This window comes from Cheilinus undulatus, linkage group 21 (genome assembly GCF_018320785.1).
Source record: "Cheilinus undulatus linkage group 21, ASM1832078v1, whole genome shotgun sequence".
Taxonomy (NCBI): domain Eukaryota; kingdom Metazoa; phylum Chordata; class Actinopteri; order Labriformes; family Labridae; genus Cheilinus; species Cheilinus undulatus.
Genome location: NC_054885.1, coordinates 34,518,916 through 34,540,118, shown reverse-complemented (window position 1 = coordinate 34,540,118; position 21,203 = coordinate 34,518,916). Strand labels below are relative to the sequence as shown.

General features: G+C 39.6%; 4 protein-coding genes across 4 annotated transcripts; 3 read left to right on the top strand and 1 right to left on the bottom strand.

Annotated features, from left to right (window-relative positions):
- The first annotated feature begins 108 nt into the window (after positions 1–108).
- Positions 109–3,080, top strand: rnf151 (ring finger protein 151). Its single transcript, XM_041778402.1, has 4 exons — positions 109–193; positions 1,100–1,269; positions 1,376–1,472; positions 2,605–3,080. The coding sequence occupies exons 1-4, from the start codon at positions 191–193 to the stop codon at positions 3,061–3,063; spliced, it is 729 nt and encodes a 242-aa protein (XP_041634336.1). The 5' UTR covers positions 109–190; the 3' UTR covers positions 3,064–3,080.
- Positions 3,081–3,448: 368 nt separating this feature from the next.
- Positions 3,449–6,421, top strand: rps2 (ribosomal protein S2). The gene is made up of 7 exons (XM_041816654.1): positions 3,449–3,550; positions 3,860–3,997; positions 4,082–4,171; positions 5,336–5,443; positions 5,529–5,862; positions 6,115–6,206; positions 6,296–6,421. Exons 2-7 carry the CDS (start codon positions 3,863–3,865, stop codon positions 6,374–6,376), a joined length of 840 nt encoding a protein of 279 aa, XP_041672588.1. The 5' UTR covers positions 3,449–3,550; positions 3,860–3,862; the 3' UTR covers positions 6,377–6,421.
- Positions 6,422–7,319: 898 nt separating this feature from the next.
- ndufb10 (NADH:ubiquinone oxidoreductase subunit B10) lies at positions 7,320–10,033 on the bottom strand. The gene is made up of 4 exons (XM_041816655.1): positions 9,803–10,033; positions 9,365–9,503; positions 7,729–7,868; positions 7,320–7,472 (listed from the first exon to the last, which is right to left on the bottom strand). The coding sequence occupies exons 1-4, from the start codon at positions 9,948–9,950 to the stop codon at positions 7,384–7,386; spliced, it is 516 nt and encodes a 171-aa protein (XP_041672589.1). The 5' UTR covers positions 9,951–10,033; the 3' UTR covers positions 7,320–7,383.
- Positions 10,034–13,781: 3,748 nt separating this feature from the next.
- LOC121503492 (60S ribosomal protein L3-like) lies at positions 13,782–21,166 on the top strand. The gene is made up of 10 exons (XM_041777943.1): positions 13,782–13,854; positions 16,568–16,760; positions 16,847–17,015; positions 17,090–17,225; positions 18,890–19,076; positions 19,168–19,328; positions 19,705–19,806; positions 20,585–20,680; positions 20,850–20,969; positions 21,053–21,166. The coding sequence occupies exons 1-10, from the start codon at positions 13,852–13,854 to the stop codon at positions 21,110–21,112; spliced, it is 1,227 nt and encodes a 408-aa protein (XP_041633877.1). The 5' UTR covers positions 13,782–13,851; the 3' UTR covers positions 21,113–21,166.
- Positions 21,167–21,203: the final 37 nt, after the last annotated feature.

Below are 21,203 nucleotides of genomic sequence, written 5' to 3'. Positions count from 1 at the left end.
GCCATTATCTCTTCGTTTTCATATTTTTCATTTGTCCACGCGTGGGCCCTCCTTCGTGTTTGGTCAGGAATGTTCATGTGTGTTTTTGCTGTGATAACACGGGTGTGAGTTTGGTTTGTGACATGTGAGTGAACCGATATGGAGTAAACCGGCCCCGGGGATGGAAAAACGGTGAGGACAGGAGGTTATCATGGTGAGTAGACGGCAGCTGCTCTCTTTATTTATTATTATTTAATCAAGATTTTTCTCTTTTATTTAATCAAAGTCCGTGGTAAATTATTAAAAAACTTCACATGGGACAAAAAGTCTACTTTTCCAATAAATTCACCCTCTCTGTAAATTTAATTTCCCTGAGACTTACACAGTCTTGTTTTAGTACTGTTTAATTTTTCTATCTAATCATTTATTCAAATAAAAACGTAATAAGGAAAATAATTAAAACATTTTACAAATTTGTCTTGATTGACTTGATTTTTCATGGATAAAGTCCGGCAGAATAATTTTACCTACTTTTGTTGTCGTGTTTTCAGTCACATGACTTTCCAGAACAATTCTGTTTTGTCACCTGCTGCCTTTATGTTGACAACACTGTTGTCAGGCTGTAAGCAGCTGTAGTAGAGCTGGGAAATAAATTATTACGCTTTTGAGATATATTGATTTATTTTCAAATAAGATGTGTAGGACATTATTATTAGAATTAAACTTATATAATTTAAGATGATGTTGATTCTGGACAATGATAATAGTAATAGTAGCTTTAAGGACTGAAGTTCCAGGTCAAAACCACATTTATATGTGTGTAACAATATTGGTATTAGTTTAAATAAATGTGTAAATATCACCCTGGATGTCAGCTAGATTGCAATATTATGCTTCCCTAATAAATGTGTTAATAATTTTGAACAGTTTCATACATAACTTTAATTTCTGGTACTATGACATCCCTCCTTTGTTGGCATAAGTCATGTTAGAAATATTAAAAATCCAATATCAATCATTCTGAACTTTTTTTTATTTGTGAGATAAACTTTGGCCATAGTGACCTAGATGGGGTTTTTACCATTAGTAAAAAGTTGTATTTTTGTTTTTCCACATCCAGGCGGACCCAGAGGTACTGACACAGAGCGGGGGCTATGATGTGGAGATGTTCGTAGACACCCCAGACTACGATCTGATCTGCACCATATGCCAGGGGGTCCTCAGGTGTCCGGTGAGAGCTGCATGTCACCACATCTTCTGCAAGAAATGCATCTTACAGTGGCTGAAGAGGTGCTGATCAATACATTGGACAAGAGCACATTAATACAGAGCTGGATTGTTGTGACTGTCTGGTTCATGCAGATGAACAGGACTAACTCATACTTATCTTCTGCAGGCAGGAGACCTGCCCCTGCTGCAGAAAGCCTGTCAACCCCAGCTTGATCTTTGTTATGTTTAAGCTGAGCAAATCTATTGGACGCATGAAAATCAAGGTAGGGAAAGGAAAAATGCATGTATTCTTTTAATTTATAAATATATAAAAATGTTTTGTTTTTTTTTGTGATTGTTATGGATCCATTGCTACTTCAGAGGAAAAAGCGCACCATACAGATATTTTCATGGTCAAAACCATTGCCCTGCCTGATCAGTAAAAGCTCTGGGGAGGAAGGAACACTTTTGAGTGTTTATCTGCTGAGTGTTTATACACTTAGAGAGCATGTGTTCGGTAGTGATAACAGTCCTAATGCCACAATAGCATCTAAAATCTTGAACTTCTGTCATGATATTATTAAATCTTGTCATGGGAGTTCACGAAGCACATTCACTCAAGTACATCACTTGTGTATAAATTTGAACAGTTGTTTTTGGTTTGACACCACGCTGTATTTTTGATGCACTTTTCCTTCTCTACAGCTTTATTAAAGCATTAGGTAAGGCTAATCTAATATGGAAAAGGTCATAATTACAATTATTTTGATTGTTACTGAGATCACAAGTCTTATATTTATCTATTTTTGTGCAAATCTCCAGTGATTTATTAAATTTGTTATATTGCTTTGAGGGGCAGTTACAGCCATGTATCGAGTTATTTTGTTTTGTTCCAGGTCAGACTTTTTACTCTTTTTACCTTTTTGTGCATTCATACATATATCTTATTTGGGACAAACAGCTTATTCTGTTAAGGATATCAAAATGTGAAATGCTTGACCGGCAGTCTAAAAGATCAGGTCTTTTAGACTCAAACAGAAGGTTCAGTTTTACATATCTATATTAATTTAAAATGTAAACATTCATTTCTTATTAATATATTTTAGCTGAGGTCTTACAGTATCTCAGATATTTCCTAAAGTTAACAAAAAGACAGAAATTCTTAATTTTTTTTATTTTAATGGGACATGGCTTGTTATGGAGGCTGCTGTAGGTTGCGAGTTGAATTACTGCATGATATTGCAATGGATTTTTGAAAACTTGCAGTATTGCTACTTGCACTTAAGCCAAGGATAAATTTTCTTAAGTTGGACCACGTTTCTAATTAAAATGATCCTCACTCCATTCCTAAGACATGCCTGCAATGTCCTTGAGAGCCACTGCTTCTTCTAAATCTCTGTATTTTGTCTCCAACAGTGTAAAAATGAGATCCGTGGTTGTGCAGAGACCTTCCCCCTCTCAGAGCAGTACTGCCATAGCATGAGCTGTCTCTACGAACTCATCCCCTGTCCCTACCAGGGCTGCCGGGCGCAGCTCCTCCGCAGGGACCTGGACACCCACGCACGCCACTGCGAACACTGGCGTCAGCCGTGCCACATGGGCTGTGGGACGATACTCTCCCATCGCACCCAGGCTCAACACAACTGCTATAAACAACTGAGGCAGGAGTATGAGGCCAGACAGAGGAACCACAGGGCCATCGCCACCGCCCTGCAGAGGAAGATGAGGAGGATGCAGAGCACCATGGCCCACATGAAGAGGCAGATCGGGCTGATCTGTGAGAGCCTGGAGGTGATGGACGAGGTAGAGGAGGAGGACCTAGGAGAGAGCAGCGGCAGCTCCAGTGGGACTGCAAATAGCAACAACAGCTGCTGAAGACTAGACATTTTTCATGCTGCTGGCTGGCTACTGCTTTATATACATCTGTTCATTTCTTTAAAGGTGTGTTTTGAATATGTAGGTTGGTACATGATAAAATGAGTGCACTTGTAACTATTTCTTGCTGTTGTTTCAACTTTTTTTGTAATAAAAGCATTTATCATTTTCTCTTTCATTCTGATCTTCATTCAAGAGAAAAATGGAAATTAAATCCTAAAAAACACATTTCTATCAGTTATAATTTCCTGAAACTGAATTCTTTTCTTTTCTTTTTTTTCTGTAGAATCTAAAAATAAAGTTTGCATAACAAAAACATCACGTTTAGCACATATCTCAACTATTTACAGGAGTCACCAGGTAAGAAAAGACAGCCACTAGGAGGCAATAACGTTCTAGTTTCTTTCTTGAGGAAATCTCGCGATAACACAACGTTATATATCCCCGCGGAACTTCTCACGGGTCTTCTTCCTGTATTAACGATCACGTAAGTGAAATGCATCACCCTTCATTCTGACCATAATCATCTTATATCTTTAACATCACCTTAGATATCCCACTTATTATACGTCGCATGTGCCATCTTTATGTTTTATTTTAAATTCCGGCGTAAATTTTTGAGGAGACTTTAGCAAATTTCTAGATATTTGTTGATATTGAAGCAGCATCTCAACGTGCAATATGGCGACCCGGTTTTTGTAAGCTAGCTTAAGAGCTGCACATATAGAAATGTAAGAGTCTCTTATCTTCGGTAATTTCTCAAAGTGCTGAATAGGACTTGTATTTTATTTTACAGCAAATGGCGGACGACGCCGGTGGTAGAGGAGGTTTTCGCGGAGGTTTTGGCGCAGGTGGCCGCGGTCGGGGCCGCGGACGCGGGAGAGGCCGTGGCAGGGGCCGCGGTGCTCGGGGAGGCAAGTCCGAGGACAAGGAAGTAAGTCTCTGATACTTTGAAATGTAAAACTTTGAATTCATAATACTACGAGCCACATTTAACTAGTCTTTGCGTTTGTTTTAGTGGGTGCCGGTCACCAAGCTGGGCCGTCTTGTTAAGGACATGAAGATCAAGTCCCTGGAGGAGATCTACCTGTACTCTCTACCCATCAAGGTGAGCAGCATGTGAAGAGAACACTAATAAGCTAATAAGAATGTCCCGCTTTAAAAATAAGAGCATTAGGGGTCTCCTGAGTAGTCCCTTGAGTGCTGTCATGCATCATCTTATAATTTGTAGGAATTCAAGAATTTCCTGTTTAAATTTCTATCAAGAGTTACAAACAATCAACTGTCAGCACATGGTGCTTGATAAATGTATAAATTAATGGAAGAATATGCTTTGTGTAGAGCAAAGGGTTTCTTACAAAAATATGCATGCATTCTGATTTCATGCCAGTTAAAACGGGGGTTATTGTTAGAATTGAACCGATCTTCTGTTTAAACCATACTATTTTAAAGTGTAACGGTTTTATTTTCACAATTGTATATACTGGAGGCTGGGAGCCATATCAGGCCCCCTAAAGATCACCATCTGGCCCCCAAACCATGATTAAAATCAGGAAGCTGAAGTCTTGAGAGGTCTTAAATTGGACCTTTTAAATTTAAGGCCATATAGTCTTGTATTGTTGAAGGCTTTTGGACTTTACTGTAATGATCCAGTCTTAGTTTTCTCGCTTAATTTGTCTGATTTTAATCTTTATTTGCATATATGCTTCTTGCATATGTTTTGAGAATTATCACTGCTTGTTACATGTATAAATAAAAGCATTAAATGTGCCTGAAATCATCAAATTAGCCATGTTAAGAGGCATATCATAAACAGTGTATTAAAGAGGAAATTCAGCTCTGTCCAGTGTATGGAGAAATCTCAGAAAGCTCATTTTGCCACACAAAGTATTTTTCTCACATCCCCAAGGTCTTAAGTTTGTCGAAAGTGCAGGGATGCTTTAGTTGCTACGTTTGTTGTAATATTCCCACGGTGCCAACACTGGCACATGTTTTCAAGAGCAAACTTCAGCACTTAAATATCTTCGTAGAATTCAGAGTCTCTTATTCTGATGTAATGTTGGATGCATTTGATGGCTTGTTAATCAAAGTATTGCAATGCCCATTTCTTGTCTATAGAGCCCTGATTTTCAGTCTGTTATTGATGCAACTTCAGGCTTACATGATCAGTGTTTAAATGGATGCATTGGTTCTTGCTCCATGCAAAGCTGCACAAAGGTAGAGGGGTGGTGGAACAATGTTTTGATGCCATTATCTTTATTTCTTTGTGCAGGAGTCTGAGATCATTGACTTCTTCCTGGGATCTGGTCTGAAAGATGAAGTGCTTAAGATCATGCCTGTCCAGAAGCAGACCAGGGCTGGTCAGCGCACCAGGTTCAAGGTAAGTTTTGTGAAAACTGCATTATCAGTCATCCCAACTTAAACTGCCGCTCAAGTCTTGACATAATCTGCATCTTTGTTTCCAGGCCTTTGTTGCCATTGGTGACTACAACGGCCACGTCGGTCTGGGGGTGAAGTGCTCCAAAGAGGTGGCCACAGCCATCCGTGGAGCCATCATCCTGGCCAAGCTGTCAATCGTTCCCGTCAGGAGAGGTTATTGGGGTAACAAGATCGGAAAGCCCCACACCGTGCCCTGCAAGGTGACTGGTCGTTGCGGTTCTGTCCTGGTGCGTCTCATCCCTGCCCCCCGTGGTACTGGCATTGTGTCTGCCCCTGTGCCCAAGAAGCTGCTCATGATGGCGGGTATCGATGACTGCTACACCTCTGCCAGGGGCTGCACTGCCACCCTTGGCAACTTTGGTAAGACCCCATGTTTGACTACATTAAATCTGCTCAGTTTTTCTCCTTGCTCTGCTCAGCTTCATCTCTGCAGTGGTGGAGTTGTCGTTATCAGGAGAGAAAGAAACGAGTATTGTAATGCACGGCAGAAAGACTGTTCCGTCGTCTCCTCTGTTCCCCGTTTCAGTACTCAACAATGTTTTAGCAGAAAAGAACGCACCACCGTTGTATGTTTGCAGCTTGATCTAAACATCTTCATCCATTTCCTTCTAGCCAAGGCCACCTTTGATGCCATCTCCAAGACTTACAGCTACCTGACCCCTGATCTGTGGAAGGAGACGGTCTTCACAAAGTCTCCTTACCAGGTACAGTACTCTGCCCAGACTTGGTTGATCATGATTGTTTTAAAGTAAGTTTTGTGTTAATAAACTTGACGTCTTTGTTCTTTTTCCAGGAGTTCACTGACCATCTGGCCAAGACTCACACCAGGGTGTCTGTGCAGAGAGGACAGGCTGTTCAGGCAGCTGCCTCCTAAATTTTTTTATACAGAGAACTGCTGAATAAAAGTTCTGAAACATCAGTCCTTTTTTGTCATATGTATATTAAGTATTGGAGGAATTTTGTTCAACATGCACCAAGTGAAAGGTCTAGATATTCAATATTTAAAGACATGAATAGAGGGTTAGGTTGAAAGACTTCTCTGGGGAAAAATGAAGTAAGCACTTGGGCTCCAGGTCATGTTTCATGTTTCCCTTTCTTAGACAATGTGTTGGTAAACCACCATGGTAGTTTGCGTAACCTTTTTAAGAACCATATAAAATTCACATCTTCACAAGAGACATGCTGTAGTATGTTTCTCACAAATGCACAGATAGAGGTTAATGTTTTTTTAATAATTGGAGCTTCAGATTCTGTAGTCTCAGCATCTTTATGCTGCCTCTTGTACCCCTGCACCATCAGATGATGGGAGCATTAGGGGGGCGGTGATGTGGCCAGCCCATGTTTGCCATTCCCAAATCAAACCCAGCAAGCAAAGGGAGGGGAAACTTTCAATCTGTCTAAATCCAAAATTCAGTCACTAGTAGATCTGTTTTTACATTTACAGCAACCATATTCTAGCATCTAGTGTGTTCAGACACTAATGTTGGATCTAACTTTTCAGGGTCTTTAGGAGTTCAGCTTTTCATCATTACAAATCAGTCTTTGGTCTCTCCTATTACTCTAGGTCAGCCAAGAGTCTTACAAGAAGTTCCATTCAGAAGCACTTACTTCAGATTGTTTCAATACTATAATAATCAACATAATGTAATCCTTCAAATAAAGCTGGTGCCATTAATTGATTACTTTAGCTGTTACTGCTGGCAGTATCAACTGAAAATAAACATTTAACCACTCTCAGTACCTAGGTTGCCAGTTGCTGACCTTACATGTCAAAAACTGTGCAACTTGGATAAATTTCTTACACAACACTTTGCAGACAAGTTGTACCACATAAATTTTATTTTACAATCTTTACACAGGACAGATATTAGGTGACTGTTCTTAAGCACTCTGGGTCTGAGCCGCAATCATTCGTTCTTTCTGCTTCATTAGACATTTACGAGCACTGGCGTACGCTCCAAGGTCTCCATCTGGAAGAAAATGAATCAAATATGAGACACAGTGATTGGAGAACCTTCCCAGAACACATTTGTCCTTTTTTATGTCTTTACAGCATCTGTAAATTGTGTAAACACTATAAGCTTTAATTTCCTGCATTTAAAATAATACAAATCAAGAGACTAATATGACCCAGAATTAGACTAATCATCTCTTAAAGTAAAACATTACAGAATATTTTTTAATCATAACGCCAAACTTGAAAGCTCTGAATGTCACACAACTTACATCTCAACTGGAAGTTCTTGGTTGTCTCATTGAACTGCTGCATTTCTTTAGCACAGTTCTGGTGGTAGCTGGTTCCTTCTCTCTGCTGGCAGGCCCGAAGACGCTCCTGCACCACCTTCACAATCTCCTGGTCCACTTTGCTGGGGGGAGGATGGCAACATCATGATTGATTATTATATCCCTGATTAAAACATACTGGTATAATTCTAAATGTATGGTGGAAAACCAAGTAGCTCCAAAAGTGATAAAACAACATGATATGAGCTAAATAAGACTCAAAATACCCATGAGTTTAACGCTCAAAAACATCACACAAATGTAAAGGGATATTTCAGTATTTTTGAAGCTGGGTTGTGTAAGGGACTTGGGGATAGTAGTGGCATTAGCCTTTAGTGATTACGTTGAGCACATTCCCTTCAACAGAGAAGTCGAGGAATAACAAGAACATAGAAGTAGAGGAATAACAGGTTAAAGCGATCAAAAGTGTGGCTTCATTTCTTAAACTTTAATACCAACAGAGCGACATGCATCATCTGTCAAACAGTGATTACATGCAAAGTGTGTAACTTTTTGCACCACAACTGTTAATTTTGTGCAAGATTTCAATTTATATTTACATGTCCAGAAATCCAGGAGACTAGTTTTATATTTATTTTAGGTTTTTATCTTTTAATGAAAATGAGCAGTGGTATTCAAGTTCAGAGACTGAAGATCCAGAGAGCAGTTTGTTTTAACTGAGACATTTCCAACTAAAAAAGAGAATTTCTGAGTATTGTAGCATGTTCTCCTTGCAAACACTTGATGTTCAACATTTTAGATACCTAAACTGTTTAATATAGCCAATAATTGAAGTGTGCTTGTCATTGACTCACTAAAGGTGGCAAAGATCTTGTTCAATATTAAGAGACAAAAAGACTCAATAAGATTTGAGTAATTATCTGTGAAAACCTATAGTCTACTTTTTCCAAAAAGCAAATGAACAGGAAGTAATTGATAAAACTGAATCAATAAGAAAAATCGATTATAGCATTCATATCAATAAAATCAATTCCCATTCCAATCTGCAATATTCTCCAGTTACATTTCATGAGTTTTCAAAGGACACATTAGGGAATTTGAATACAAAGTTTTATAGATCAATTTGGGATTTTTCCCATAAACTTTCAAGAATCTTCTATAATACTACATTATATGTCTTATTTTCCTCAGTCTCTTTGTCCAGTCACATTTCTATCACGTCCTTTTTACACTTTATAACACTTTATTTTTATTGTAAATCAGAATGATAAATGGGTTATGATTTTTCATGAGAGAACCCACAGTGGGTCCCAAGGGTAGACCAGTTGGGAACCAAAAGATTAAATTAGATTAATCGTACAGCCTAGGATTGCCATTGAAACATTATTTGATTTGAGCAATACCACAACACACTTGAAATTCTGAAAACCCTTGGTGTAGTGGTAGATGCTACCTCCCAACATTTAGATCTGTAAATTTAACTCAAAACAAGGCTAAAGTTTTCATGGACTTCAGGATCTGGCAGTTCATTCACACCAAACACTTTGAACAGCATATAATTTATTTATTGTGCCGGATTTTTCTCAGTAGTTGTGGTGTCTCCCTAACTTTTACTTACAAATCTCTCCTCCACTGCATCTCAGCCTCATAGTAGCAGGTATAATCTCTCTCCTCACACTCAGTCAGGTCAGGAACACGGCGGTACTTCTGGTGGTAATACACGGACTTGTTATTGGCCCGAATCCCGTCAACAATACCTGGATGAGAGAAGGAATACAGTGGCTAGAAATGTCCAAGGCCGTGCTGGTTGTACAGTGATCCTTCATAAAGCTATGAAGGACGCTAGCAAAACATCCCGCTAATAGCTGGCGATAACATTTTCTGTTAACATCACAAGAGAAACAGGACAGTTGTAGAAAAAGTATGTATTTTGCAGTGTAAAGCCACGATTAAAATCAAAGAGCATGTCTAGACAGCAGCTTTAGCTCATAGTAGCTGTGTTGTGGTACTAGCATTTTAGCAGGCTAGCTCAGTTAGCAGTATTAGCATGGCTTACCTCTGAATGTGGTGACAGGCGCATCCACGGAGTAATAAAAGAGTTTAGACAGAATCAAGGCCGGATTTGGCAGTGCGGTCTGTTTGTCCTGAACCGGAGTCTGTCGTGGAGGCTCCGGGTATGCCGCTTTATCATGGTCTGCAGGCATTTTTCTGCCTTTATAGTAGCCTTCACCGTATTCGACCTCGACAGCACAACTCTGGAAACACGCATGCGCAGAAGACTCAATACAATGGCGAAATAGAGGTCATATGTGTTAAAGCTTCCTAACACTTTTGATTTTTGCTATTTTTCACAGTTTTTATGTCACAGTGTTAACACTTATGAAGAATTTCATTTAAACCAGTTTTTAGGAATTGAAATTCTTTAAGTTGAAAGGGTAAAGGTCACAGGTTAAAGCTGTGGCACCGTTTAAGACCACCAGAGGTTGCTAAAGTGTGACCATCCAAGCTGCTCATCCTATAAAATGTTGACATTAGTTTTTCTAAATCTTCCTGAGACCCTGTGCATACATTTAAGAGCATAATACTTTGGCTTTCCTACAACATAGAAATCATTTTTGCAATTGCAATTTTTAAGATAACTGTAATTTGGGTAATTTCTTTGTAATTGTAAATTTTAGGGAATTTGATTGGGATTGTTTTTTTTTTTAATTAATTTAAGTTTGTTGAGCCTTTGAGCACATTTAGGCACTGAAAATTGAGGAAATACAGAAGTGAAAAGAATCCTTAGGATTTCAAAAGGAGTCCATTAGTGCTCGGGTCCTAATTAAAATGTCCAACCAAAGAGCAAAAGTTTGTAATATGCTGGATGAATCATAACACAATAGTATGGTTTATTACTGTATTATAGTATGCAGCTGCTAAAGATGAAGCTGCATGAAGCTCTCAATATGTATTTTTTAATTTCTCCATGGCTAATTTGAGTGTGACACCACTTCACCTCTCTTACCACTATTTCATTCAGTTCTCACCTGAATTTCAACAATCTACTGCTCAGTTAACATCACACCGCAGAAACCTTCGATCACTCGACCCGACACAGCTGTCTGACGAGGTCTTAGCTGCGCTAGCCTCATGTAATGAGTCCTTCACATTTGCTGTTAACGAGGCCACAGACACATTCTGCTCCTCACTGACCTGGACAAACTCTGCTCTCTGGTGTCTAAGCCCACTTGAAATCCTCCACCTTGTCCCTGGCTCACTGAGGTCATCAGAACGCAAAGGGCAGGGCTCAGGGCGGCAGAGAGAAAATGGCGTAAATCCAAACAATTCACTGACTTGACTGCTTATCAGCAAAAACTGTCCTCATTTACCTCTGCTCTAAAATCTGCTAAGAAGGCGTTTTATCAAACAAAGATCTATGCTGCCACTGATGCACGCAAACTCTTCACTCCTCTCTCCTTCAAACCCACAACCCTCCAGTATGTTGACTCCAGACATGCTTGCCTCCTACTTTACGGACAAGGTTTCTACCATCAGTAACCAATTCTCTGAGCCTGTCCAACTCAGTTTTCTTCCACCAGCTAGTGATGCCTCACTTAGCTCATTCTCTCCACTAAGTGAGAGCGAAGCCACCAGGCTTCTGTTTGACTCTTAAGCCCACAACCTGTCTGCTCGATCCGATACCATCACATCTCTTGCAGGCGATTAAGCCCACAATCAGCCCTGCTGTAACTTGCATCATCAACTCCTCTCTGTCCGCAGGTGTTTTCCCAGCTGCTTTCAAGCAAGCATGGGTCACACCACTGCTCAAAAACCCCACTCTCAACCCAGCCCAGGTTGAAAATTACAGGCCGGTCTCACTTCTCCCATTCCTATCAAAAATACTGGAGCACACAGTCTTCAACAAGCTCTCAGAATACTTGCAGAACAATGATCTACTTGATCAGAATCAGTCTGGCTTTAGGCAGGGCAACTCTTCTGAAACTGCACTTTTGTCGGTAATGGAATCGCTGCGCTTGGCTAGAGCAGCTGGTCAGTCCTCAGTTCTCTTACTGTTGGATCTGTCTGCTGCTTTTGACACAGTAAACCACCAAATCCTCCTCTCCACACTCTCTTCACTTGGTATCTCAGGATCTGCCCTCCAGTGGTTTAAGTCCTACCTCACAGGGAGATCTTTTAGAGTATCATGGAAGGGAGGTGTGTCCAAACTGCATGGCTTATCAACAGGAGTGCCTCAAGGGTCTGTGCTTGGTCCCCTACTTTTCTCAATATACACCACCTCACTTGGTGCAATCATCCGCTCCCATGGATTTTCTTATCACTGTTGTGCAGATGATACACAGCTATTCCTGTCCTTTCCACCAGACGACACAACTGTCTCAGCTCAGATCTCATCCTACCTTGCTGATATTTCTACATGGATGAGGGAACGTCACCTTCAACTCAGCCTGTCCAAGACTGAGCTTATTATCATCCCAGCCAGTCCCACTGTGGAACCACAGATCAGTATCTAGCTAGGATCAAATAATCTCTTGCCCACTAAGTCAGCCCAATATCTGGGTGTCATGATTGATGACCAGCTAACATTCAAGGTTCATGTGGCCTCAATTGCTCGGTCCTGCCGATTCGCCTTCTATAACATCAAGAGGATCAGACCCTACTTGACAGAGCATGCTACACAGCTCCTGGTACAGGCTCTTGTAATATCACGCATTGACTACTCCAACTCATTACTGGCAGGCCTACCTGCATGCACAGTTAAACCTCTGCAGATGATTCAGAACGCAGCAGCACATCTGGTCTTCAACCAACCCAAGAGAGCACATGTCATGCCTCTTTTAATCTCTCTACACTGGCTTCCAGTTGCAGCTTGCATTAAATTCAAAACTCTTATCATTGCTTACAAAGCAGTAACCAAAACTGCTCCTGTTTACCTGGAGTCCCTCATCCAGATCTACGCTCCTTCTCGCCCACTACGCTCAGCCAGCAAAAGGCGCCTGGTACTTCCAGTGCATCAGGCTCCGAAGTCACTAGCTCAACTCTTCTCCTCTGTTGTCCCTAAATGGTGGAAGGAATTACCTAACTCCATTCGATCTGCAGACTCCCTCTCTACTTTCAAGAGAAAGCTAAAGACCCAGCTCTTTAGAGAACACTATGCACTTAGCTAGACTATTCTCTGCTGTTGTCCCCAGTAGTAGATTGAGTCTCAGCCAGACTATTCTCCACTGCTGTCCCCAGTGGTTGAATGAGTCTCCCAACTACAGTTGGCTCGCACTGTCCTGCTCTACTTCTGGGATTTTCTTTGCCCAGCTCCTTGTGAATGACTCAGCACTTGGTACTTGGTAGTTAGTTGTTGTGAAGTCTAATGGATGGCGATGAGAAATCTCACATTTTGCTTGATTCATTGTTGGTGTTTATTAAAACAAAAACAAAAAAACAAAAAAACAAAGAAACAAAAAAACAAAACAAAAAAACAAACAACCCCCCCCCCCCCCCCAAAAAAAAATACAAACAAAAAAACAAAACAAAACAAAACAAAACAAAACAAAACAAAAACCTGTAGATTTTAGGTGCTTTGCCTTATACACTGCATGGCAGCACTTGCGTCCAAATGGACCTGGAGCACTTTGTGGCACTTACTGATGTTGTTTCTTCTCGTCTAGATCTTGCTTGTGTTGTTCTTGCTCTCAAATGAACGTCACTTTGGATAAAAGCATCTGCTAAATGACATTGTAATAGCTGTAATAAAAAAGATAAAGAGTAAAGGTTGTATTCATCTGCATCTGTATCCATAAGCAGCAGGTGGATATTGGCCTCCTGACAGTAAAAGCTTCATTTTTCCTCTCCCTCTCCTTTCTTGGTTATATGTTCCCGTTCACTGGGCCTCCTCACCTCTTAAGACCCCAGACTTCACCCTCTCCCCTCCTCCTACCTCCCTCTCCTGTCAGAGCTGGCAGAGATTACCTTGTTTGAAAGTGAATACGACTTCTCAACTGGGCCAAACACCAATTTAGAGTCCTTACGCCGTGTATCATCTTATGTCTGACCCTTACTGCAGCACTGCTCCCTCTCTCTTTCTTTCCCGTGACCGGACTGTGAACAGACATGGTTAGTGCTCCTTGTATTTTTTGGATCTTTTCTACTATGAAGGGTGTATTTATTCACTATTTTGTTAATACTTAGCTTCCACATACATGTGTATGTCACTTGGCACAGCCGTGCTGGTTTATAATGAAAGATAAAGCATGTGGAAAAGTGATCTTATAATGGCTGCCTATGAGGGGGCCACGTGTATTAAAGACAGGGTACTTTCACTTTAAAGAGAACCCTATTTTTGGAGTTTTAATCATTGCATGTGCTTTTGCTGTCAGTCTTTTTTTTGTCTCTTTCTCTGTTTGCTGCAATTTATTCTTTGCTTTTTTCATGCTCTCTTTGCTTCACTCACAGCAGATCATAAATGTACGCGATTCTGCTCATGGTTTCTGCCTTTTAAGAGAAAGCTTTTCCTTGTTAAGTTCTTATTTGCTAATGTATAATGTCTGACTCAGTAAAGGATACACAGAGTGCGAACTATATTTGCTCTTCATGTAGCATGCCCCATGCTTTTGTTGTAATTAGGAGCTATAAAATATTAAATATAGATATTTGGCACTTTCTAGGTTCCTGAATCATATTTAAAGTGGCAGTAATCACAAATACACGACACAGAGAAGAAGCAACACACTTGGGCCTGGTTGTTTGAGCAATCCAACAAGTGAAAAGCTGCAGGATCAACTCCTATAATCAAGCTGTTCAAAGAAAAAAGAGAAAAATTATTTAATTCCAAACCCCAAACCAGAGGTCTAATCCAGGATTAAATTATGCATAGACCTGATTTAGAGGTAGCTATGCAAATGGTGGCTTGCTTTAGTTTTGTTAGCTATAGCTAAAGCTAACATAGCTTCGCTAGCTACATAGTTGCTACATAAACCAATGTAGCTTGGTTAGGTTTAGCTAAAGGTAATGAAGCTAAAATGAACCACTGTTTGCATTACTACTTATTAAATGGGTGTGGCTTTAGCAAATCTAGCGTAGCATAATCTTGAACAGAATAATTTAGCATAGCACAGTCTACCGCTGTATAACCTATCATCGCAAAATCTAGTCTAGCATAAGCTACTAAAGTAGCATAATCTAATGCAGCACAATCTATTTTAGCATAATCTAGAATAGCGTTTTCTACCTTAGCATAGCATAACCTAGCAAAATCTAGCATTACATAATCTAGAGAAGCATAGTCTAGCATGGCATAATTTAGCATTGCAAAATCTAGTGTAGCATAGTCTAGCGTGGCATATTCTAGCATAACATGACCTAGCAAAGCATAATCTAGCATAGCATAATCTAGAGAAGCATAGTCTAGTTTAGCATGATATAGCATAGCCCAATCAAGCTTAGCAAGAGATAGCATATGGTTATCTAGTGTAGCTAATGTACATTTAGTTTGTTTAAGCTAAAGTTAATAAGCTAGCGAAGTATAATCTAGCATAGCATTATCAACTTTAGCATAAAATAGCATAGCAAAATCTAGCATTGCATAATCTAGAGTAGCATAGTCTAGCATAGCATATTTTAGCACATCATAACCTAGCAAAGCATAATCTAGCATAGCATAATCTAGAGAAGCATAGTGTAGTTTAGCATGATATAGCAAAGTCTAGTTTAGCATGATATAGCATAGCCCAATCAAGCTTAGCACAAGATAGCATATGGTAAACTAGTGTAGCTAATGTAGCTTGGTTTGTTTTAGTTTTGCTATGTTAGTTATGTAGTTACACTACCTATGTAGTTTATGTACCTGGTGAAATTCTGTTACCTCTAGATTTGGCTACAAAGCAATGTAACCTATGTAGCTTACATAGCCAGTGCAGCTATGTTCACTTTTGATTTAGCTACTTAGCTACATTACCTACATCGGTCACAGACTTAACATAGATTCATTAGTCTTAGATTAAGCTACATATTTACACAGCCAATGTAGCTTGGTTAAGTTTAGCTAAAGCTAATGAAGCCGAAGTGAGCCACTGTTTGCATTTCTACTTCTAAAATGGGTCTGACTTTAGAAAATCTAGCTTTGCATAATCTAGAGTAGTAGAGTCTAGCATAGCATATTCTAGAGTAGCATAGTCTAGCGTGGTGTATTCTAGCATAGCATAATCTAGCATAGCATAGTCTAATTCAGCATGATATTGCGTAGCCCAATCAAGCTTAGCACATGATAGCATATGGTAAACTAGTGTAGCTAATGTAGCTTGGTTTGTTTTAGTTTTGCTATGTTAGTTATGTAGTTACACTACCTATGTAGTTTATGTACCTGATGAAATTCTGTTACCTCTAGATTTGGCTACAAAGCAATGTAACCTATGTAGCTTACATAGCCAGTGCAGCTATGATCACTTTTGATTTAGGTACTTAGCTACATTACCTACATCGGTCACAGACTTAACATAGATTCATTAGTCTTAGATTAAGCTACATATTTACATAGTCTATTACTTTGTTAGCTTTAGCCATAGCTTTGTTAGCTGGCTTAGAGTGTTTTCAAGGAAGTCAAGTTTTTTTTCCTGTAAGTGGACTGTTTACTTAGCTTTATTAAAAGTTTTTTAGTTAGGTTTTAGGCTATAGGTCAGGTTTTTGACATTTAACTTTTGGTATACGAAACCATTACTTGAACCATAACCTGGAGTTTAATCCCATTTTATTGTGAACGTTTTAATGTGTATTTAATATTCAGTGTTTATTTTGATAAACAGAAATTTTGTGTTTTATACTTTTATTGTAGTCCCATCGCAAATTCCATGCCCCCCGCCATGGGCACATGGGCTTCCTGCCCCACAAGCGAAGCAAGAAGCACAGGGGAAAGGTACGTACGTGGCCCAAAGACGACCCCACCCAACCCGTCCACCTCACTGCTTTCCTGGGATACAAGGCCGGCATGACCCACACGCTGAGGGAGGTTCATCGTGTCGGCCTCAGTATGTATGAACGGATTTACTGCATCAAAGAAGCACATTTTCCATCGAAGCAGAATCTAAAGCAGATTTTCTACTTTTCTACTTAGAGCAATCAAAGCGAGAAGAGGTAGAGGGGGTTACCATCATTGACACTCCTCCGGTCATTGTGGTCGGGGTCATAGGATATGTCAAGACCGTCCGTGGCTTGCGATCCCTTAAAACCATCTTTGCAGAGCACCTCAGCGATGAGTGCAAACGCAGATTTTATAAAAACTGGTGTGTGAGTATATTTAAATTTCCTTCATGCTGACAGAACTGACTCATTATAACTGGACTTTTCTGTGTTTCAGGTACAAGAGCAAGAAGAAGGCTTTCTCTAAGTACAGTAAGAAGTGGCAGGATGAGACAGGAAAGAAGCAGCTGGACAAGGATTTTGCTATGATGAAGAAATACTGCTCAGTAATCAGGGTCATTGTTCACTCTCAGGTAGGTTAGCAAGACTACAGCTGATTGTAAAGCACAACATTTCAACAAATTTGCAGCTTTACCATTTTTATCAGATGCTCAAAATTAATGTGGAGAATAAACAAATATTTCATTACTCATCTTTTGATCTGACAAGAGAAGTTTAAACTCCAGAGACATTTAGCACCAAATTTCAAGTCCAAAAGCATAATTTGAGATTTTGTAGCTGTCAACAACAGGTAATGTTGGCTTTTACCTGTGCCCTTTTGTCCACTACCATTTACCAGAATTGCACTTTTTAAAACTGGCTCAATTTGTGCCTTTTTCTCATAGCAGTTCCTGTCTGCAGAGAGGGACACGTCACAGGCTCTCTGTGTCTTTTTCTCTCCATTATGAGCTATGCAGGCTGTCTGTTTAATGCCATGAATGTTGACAATTTGTCAAAATTAATAACCTAACATTACAGTTACCATCATATCATTTTGTATAATATGATAATTTTAGAATTTGGATGCTTTTGCATTTTAACACCAACAGTGATAAAAGTAAAAAAATAGATTAGTATTTAGCTGTGACTGGGTAAAGGTAGCTTATAGGGATGCAACAATACATTTTTCCAGGCCAAAACTGTTATTAAAGTTATTGTTAAAGTTAATTTTATATTCATCAAATGGTTTTCATTTCTCCTCTTGACAGTTTAACAGTGCATAGTTTTCACTCTCATCTACTTTTGTCATTTATGTCAAAATGTCACCAAACTTCAGACAGTTCCCTTTTCATACTCAAATAATTAGAGGCAAACATCACGTTTTACAATGATACTGAATACATACATAAATATCAAATGAGTACAAGAACAAGTACTTAGGCTTGGTATCAGTATCCATGCATCCCCAGTAATTAATAAATAATAAATTATCTATTTTAGCTGGAACTAAAGCCACATTTTTACATAGTTCTTACAGTTCTTTATCTTTTCAGTTGCTTATAAAGCCTGTGTCTACTGAATAATTATTATCTGTAAGATTGTAATTATTCACTCAGTAAAATTCGATAACAGTATTTAAGCTTCCTTTCATAGGTTTGGCTCAGAGGAAAATGCCTGAATGTGAATGAGGTGAACTCTGTAGTCATTAGACTCCAAAGATCTTTAACTTGGCAGTGAATCCCTTCATATATCCCAGCACATATGTCTTCAGTTTGCCCGTTGTAAAGGGCAGAGGTGATAAACTTACCCCTTTAACTTCAGGCGGTGGAAAGAAAAGCTGCCACATTTCAGATCCCCCTACCCTGCAGAGTCAGACGATTTGAGGCCGTGACGCTGTCAGCGGGGAGCTCTGCAGGGTGATGTTTCAAATGGCAGTTTAAAAATAATTTTCAGGGCAGAACTTGGCTGCTCACCCAGGCTTTGCACGTAAAAATCTATATGTTGGTGGTGATAAACAATCTTTTTATCAACCAAGTTCTCTTTCTCTGGGCTGGTTTTGCCTTTAGGAGTGGTTAAACCTCAGAATTTACTTCTAAATTTACTGTAGTGGTCACATGGTGTTATTATGATGACTTCAAACATGATCTGCTTAGTAATACCTCTAAATATACAATGGCAGATGCTCTTATCTTATTACACTCACAACAAGATGCTTTCTAGACTTTTGGACTCATCTTAGTTTGGTTTCTGTTTCCAGATGCGATTGCTGGCCATAAAGCAGAAGAAATCCCACATCATGGAGGTGCAGCTGAATGGAGGCAGCATCTCAGACAAGGTGGACTGGGCAAAGGAGCATCTGGAGAAAGCCGTCCATGTTTCTGCTATCTTCAGCCAGGATGAGATGATTGACATTATTGGTGTCACAAAGGGACATGGCTTTAAAGGTTGGGGGAAATAAAACACAGGTCCTATGGCTTGTAAAATAAAAATCATGGGATGTATAGCATGCTCATATCTGCTCCTTTGTGCTGATAGGTGTGACAAGCCGCTGGCACACAAAGAAGCTCCCAAGGAAGACTCACAAAGGCCTGAGAAAGGTGGCCTGCATTGGCGCCTGGCATCCGTCCCGTGTGGGATATACCATAGCTCGTGCTGGTCAGAAAGGCTACAACCACCGTACTGAGATCAACAAGAAGGTTAGCTGGTGGAGGCCACTGCACCCACATGCTTCATTTTCAACTGCTCTGTTGGAAAAACTGTCAAAATGAAAACAGATTTCTACAAAGTCATGTCAATTAATAATTATATGTAATATAAAATAAGTGCATAAATATTCACCCCCTTTAAAGTACAGTCAAAGGGGACTCTACTAAATACTGACTTAAAGGGGGTGAACATTTATGCTGCCACTTATTTTACATTACATATTTTTATCAACATTAAATCTGTTTTCACTATGACATTAAAGAGGGTTTCTTCTTATTGTTATAACAAAAAAGCGTAATTATAATGACCATGATTGATTTATAAGATCAATAAAAGGGTGACATGATACGTCTATTTTGCTCTCAGGTCTACCGTGTCGGTAAAGGTGTGCACATCCAGGATGGAAAGGTGATCCGGAACAATGCCGCCACTAACTACGACACCACCCAGAAGTCCATCACACCCATGGTACTCTTCTTTATCAAAGAAAAAATGATATTAAGCATTTAAGGAAGGAAGGCATGGATTCGAAACCAACAAATATGTAAATTCAGTTATGCTTTCTAAGCCTGTTTATGATGGAATTAGGGGCTGCTTACTCTCTGTTTTTGCATTTTTGTTGACATCTGTTATCCCTTTGGGCTTTTTTGTATTGTGCTTCTGAGATGCAGCATCTGGTTAGGATAACTCCTTGGTGCCTCTTTTTGGGATTTCCTAGAAGACATATTAAAAGAAGTCTGTTCTGTCACACAGATTTTGAGATGAATTGTATAGTTCATCTTGCCAAGAAACACCAGACAAGCTTCCAAGGTGGAAAACATTTGTCCACAGATTGATCAGAAAAATATAGGACTATAGACAGTGAAAATCTGGTGGTACACTGGACCATATTTGAATTAAAATGCCATATTTTGTAATGGATTTGCCAACTTTAGGCACTATTTTAGCATTCAACACCTTATTAGCTAACAATACTTTTGGCTACAATATGAGACAAAGCTATAAAATTCTGGATTTTAAAAATCATAGTCTACACCATCAAATGTTAGCTTTCATAAACACTGAATTGCACCATATAACCTCACAGGTAGGTGAATGCTAACACTTATATATTGTGTTTCTTTAAAAGCTCTTTCCAGTATGTCTTCTTCAACCCAATCTCAAATGGCTTTAGTGCAATCACTGAAAATTTCGACCTGAACCGTTTCTCTCTTTTATCTTCTCTCTTGTCGTCATGTCTCTTTAGGGAGGCTTCCCCCACTACGGTGAAGTGAATAATGACTTTGTGATGGTTAAAGGCTGCGTGGTTGGAGCTAAGAAACGTGTTCTCACCCTCAGGAAGGTATGCTGGGATTTTAATATCTAATTTTAGATATAAAGAACAGTATGCCTGCAGTACAAGGAAACATTTCTGACTCACAAACGGAGAATTTTATCACCTCTTAAAGCAAAAAAGCCACCATAACATCACTAGAGTATATGTGTTTAAGCTTGTGCCTTCCTCCCCCCAGTCTTTGCTCGTGCACACATCTCGCAAGGCAAAGGAAGCCATTGAGCTCAAATTCATCGACACAACTTCCAAATTTGGACACGGCCGCTTCCAGACTGCCCAGGAGAAAAGGGCATTCATGGTAAGTGTGAGGAAAGTTTATGATTACCAAACTTCTTCAATCTTTGTGCACTTTTTAATCACAGAAATCTGGTTTACCTGCAGGGGCCACAGAAGAAGGACGCCCAGAAAACACTGTTGGAGCCCCTGGTTGAAGAAGCCTGAAGAGGAAAATCCTCATGTTTTTGGATTTAAAGATAATAAAACTGGGTGCATTTACTTTCTGTGTTGTCTTTGTTCTTATTTCTAATAGTAT

Bases quoted from the DNA above. Each gene is read 5' to 3' on its own strand.
- LOC121503492 (XM_041777943.1), top strand. The intron at 17,016-17,089 runs GTGTGTGAGTAT...TCTGTGTTTCAG, and splicing joins CGCAGATTTTATAAAAACTG to GTACAAGAGCAAGAAGAAGG. The intron at 20,970-21,052 runs GTAAGTGTGAGG...GTTTACCTGCAG, and splicing joins AGGAGAAAAGGGCATTCATG to GGGCCACAGAAGAAGGACGC.
- rps2 (XM_041816654.1), top strand. From the start codon at position 3,863: ATGGCGGACGACGCCGGTGGTAGAGGAGGTTTTCGCGGAGGTTTTGGC. The intron at 5,863-6,114 runs GTAAGACCCCAT...ATTTCCTTCTAG, and splicing joins TGCCACCCTTGGCAACTTTG to CCAAGGCCACCTTTGATGCC. The intron at 6,207-6,295 runs GTACAGTACTCT...TTCTTTTTCCAG, and splicing joins TCACAAAGTCTCCTTACCAG to GAGTTCACTGACCATCTGGC.
- rnf151 (XM_041778402.1), top strand. The intron at 1,270-1,375 runs GTGCTGATCAAT...TATCTTCTGCAG, and splicing joins ATCTTACAGTGGCTGAAGAG to GCAGGAGACCTGCCCCTGCT. The intron at 1,473-2,604 runs GTAGGGAAAGGA...TGTCTCCAACAG, and splicing joins TTGGACGCATGAAAATCAAG to TGTAAAAATGAGATCCGTGG.
- ndufb10 (XM_041816655.1), bottom strand. From the start codon at position 9,950: ATGCCTGCAGACCATGATAAAGCGGCATACCCGGAGCCTCCACGACAG. The intron at 9,504-9,802 runs GTAAGCCATGCT...TCTCTCATCCAG, and splicing joins GCCTGTCACCACATTCAGAG to GTATTGTTGACGGGATTCGG. The intron at 7,473-7,728 runs GTAAGTTGTGTG...ATTTTCTTCCAG, and splicing joins CAAGAACTTCCAGTTGAGAT to ATGGAGACCTTGGAGCGTAC.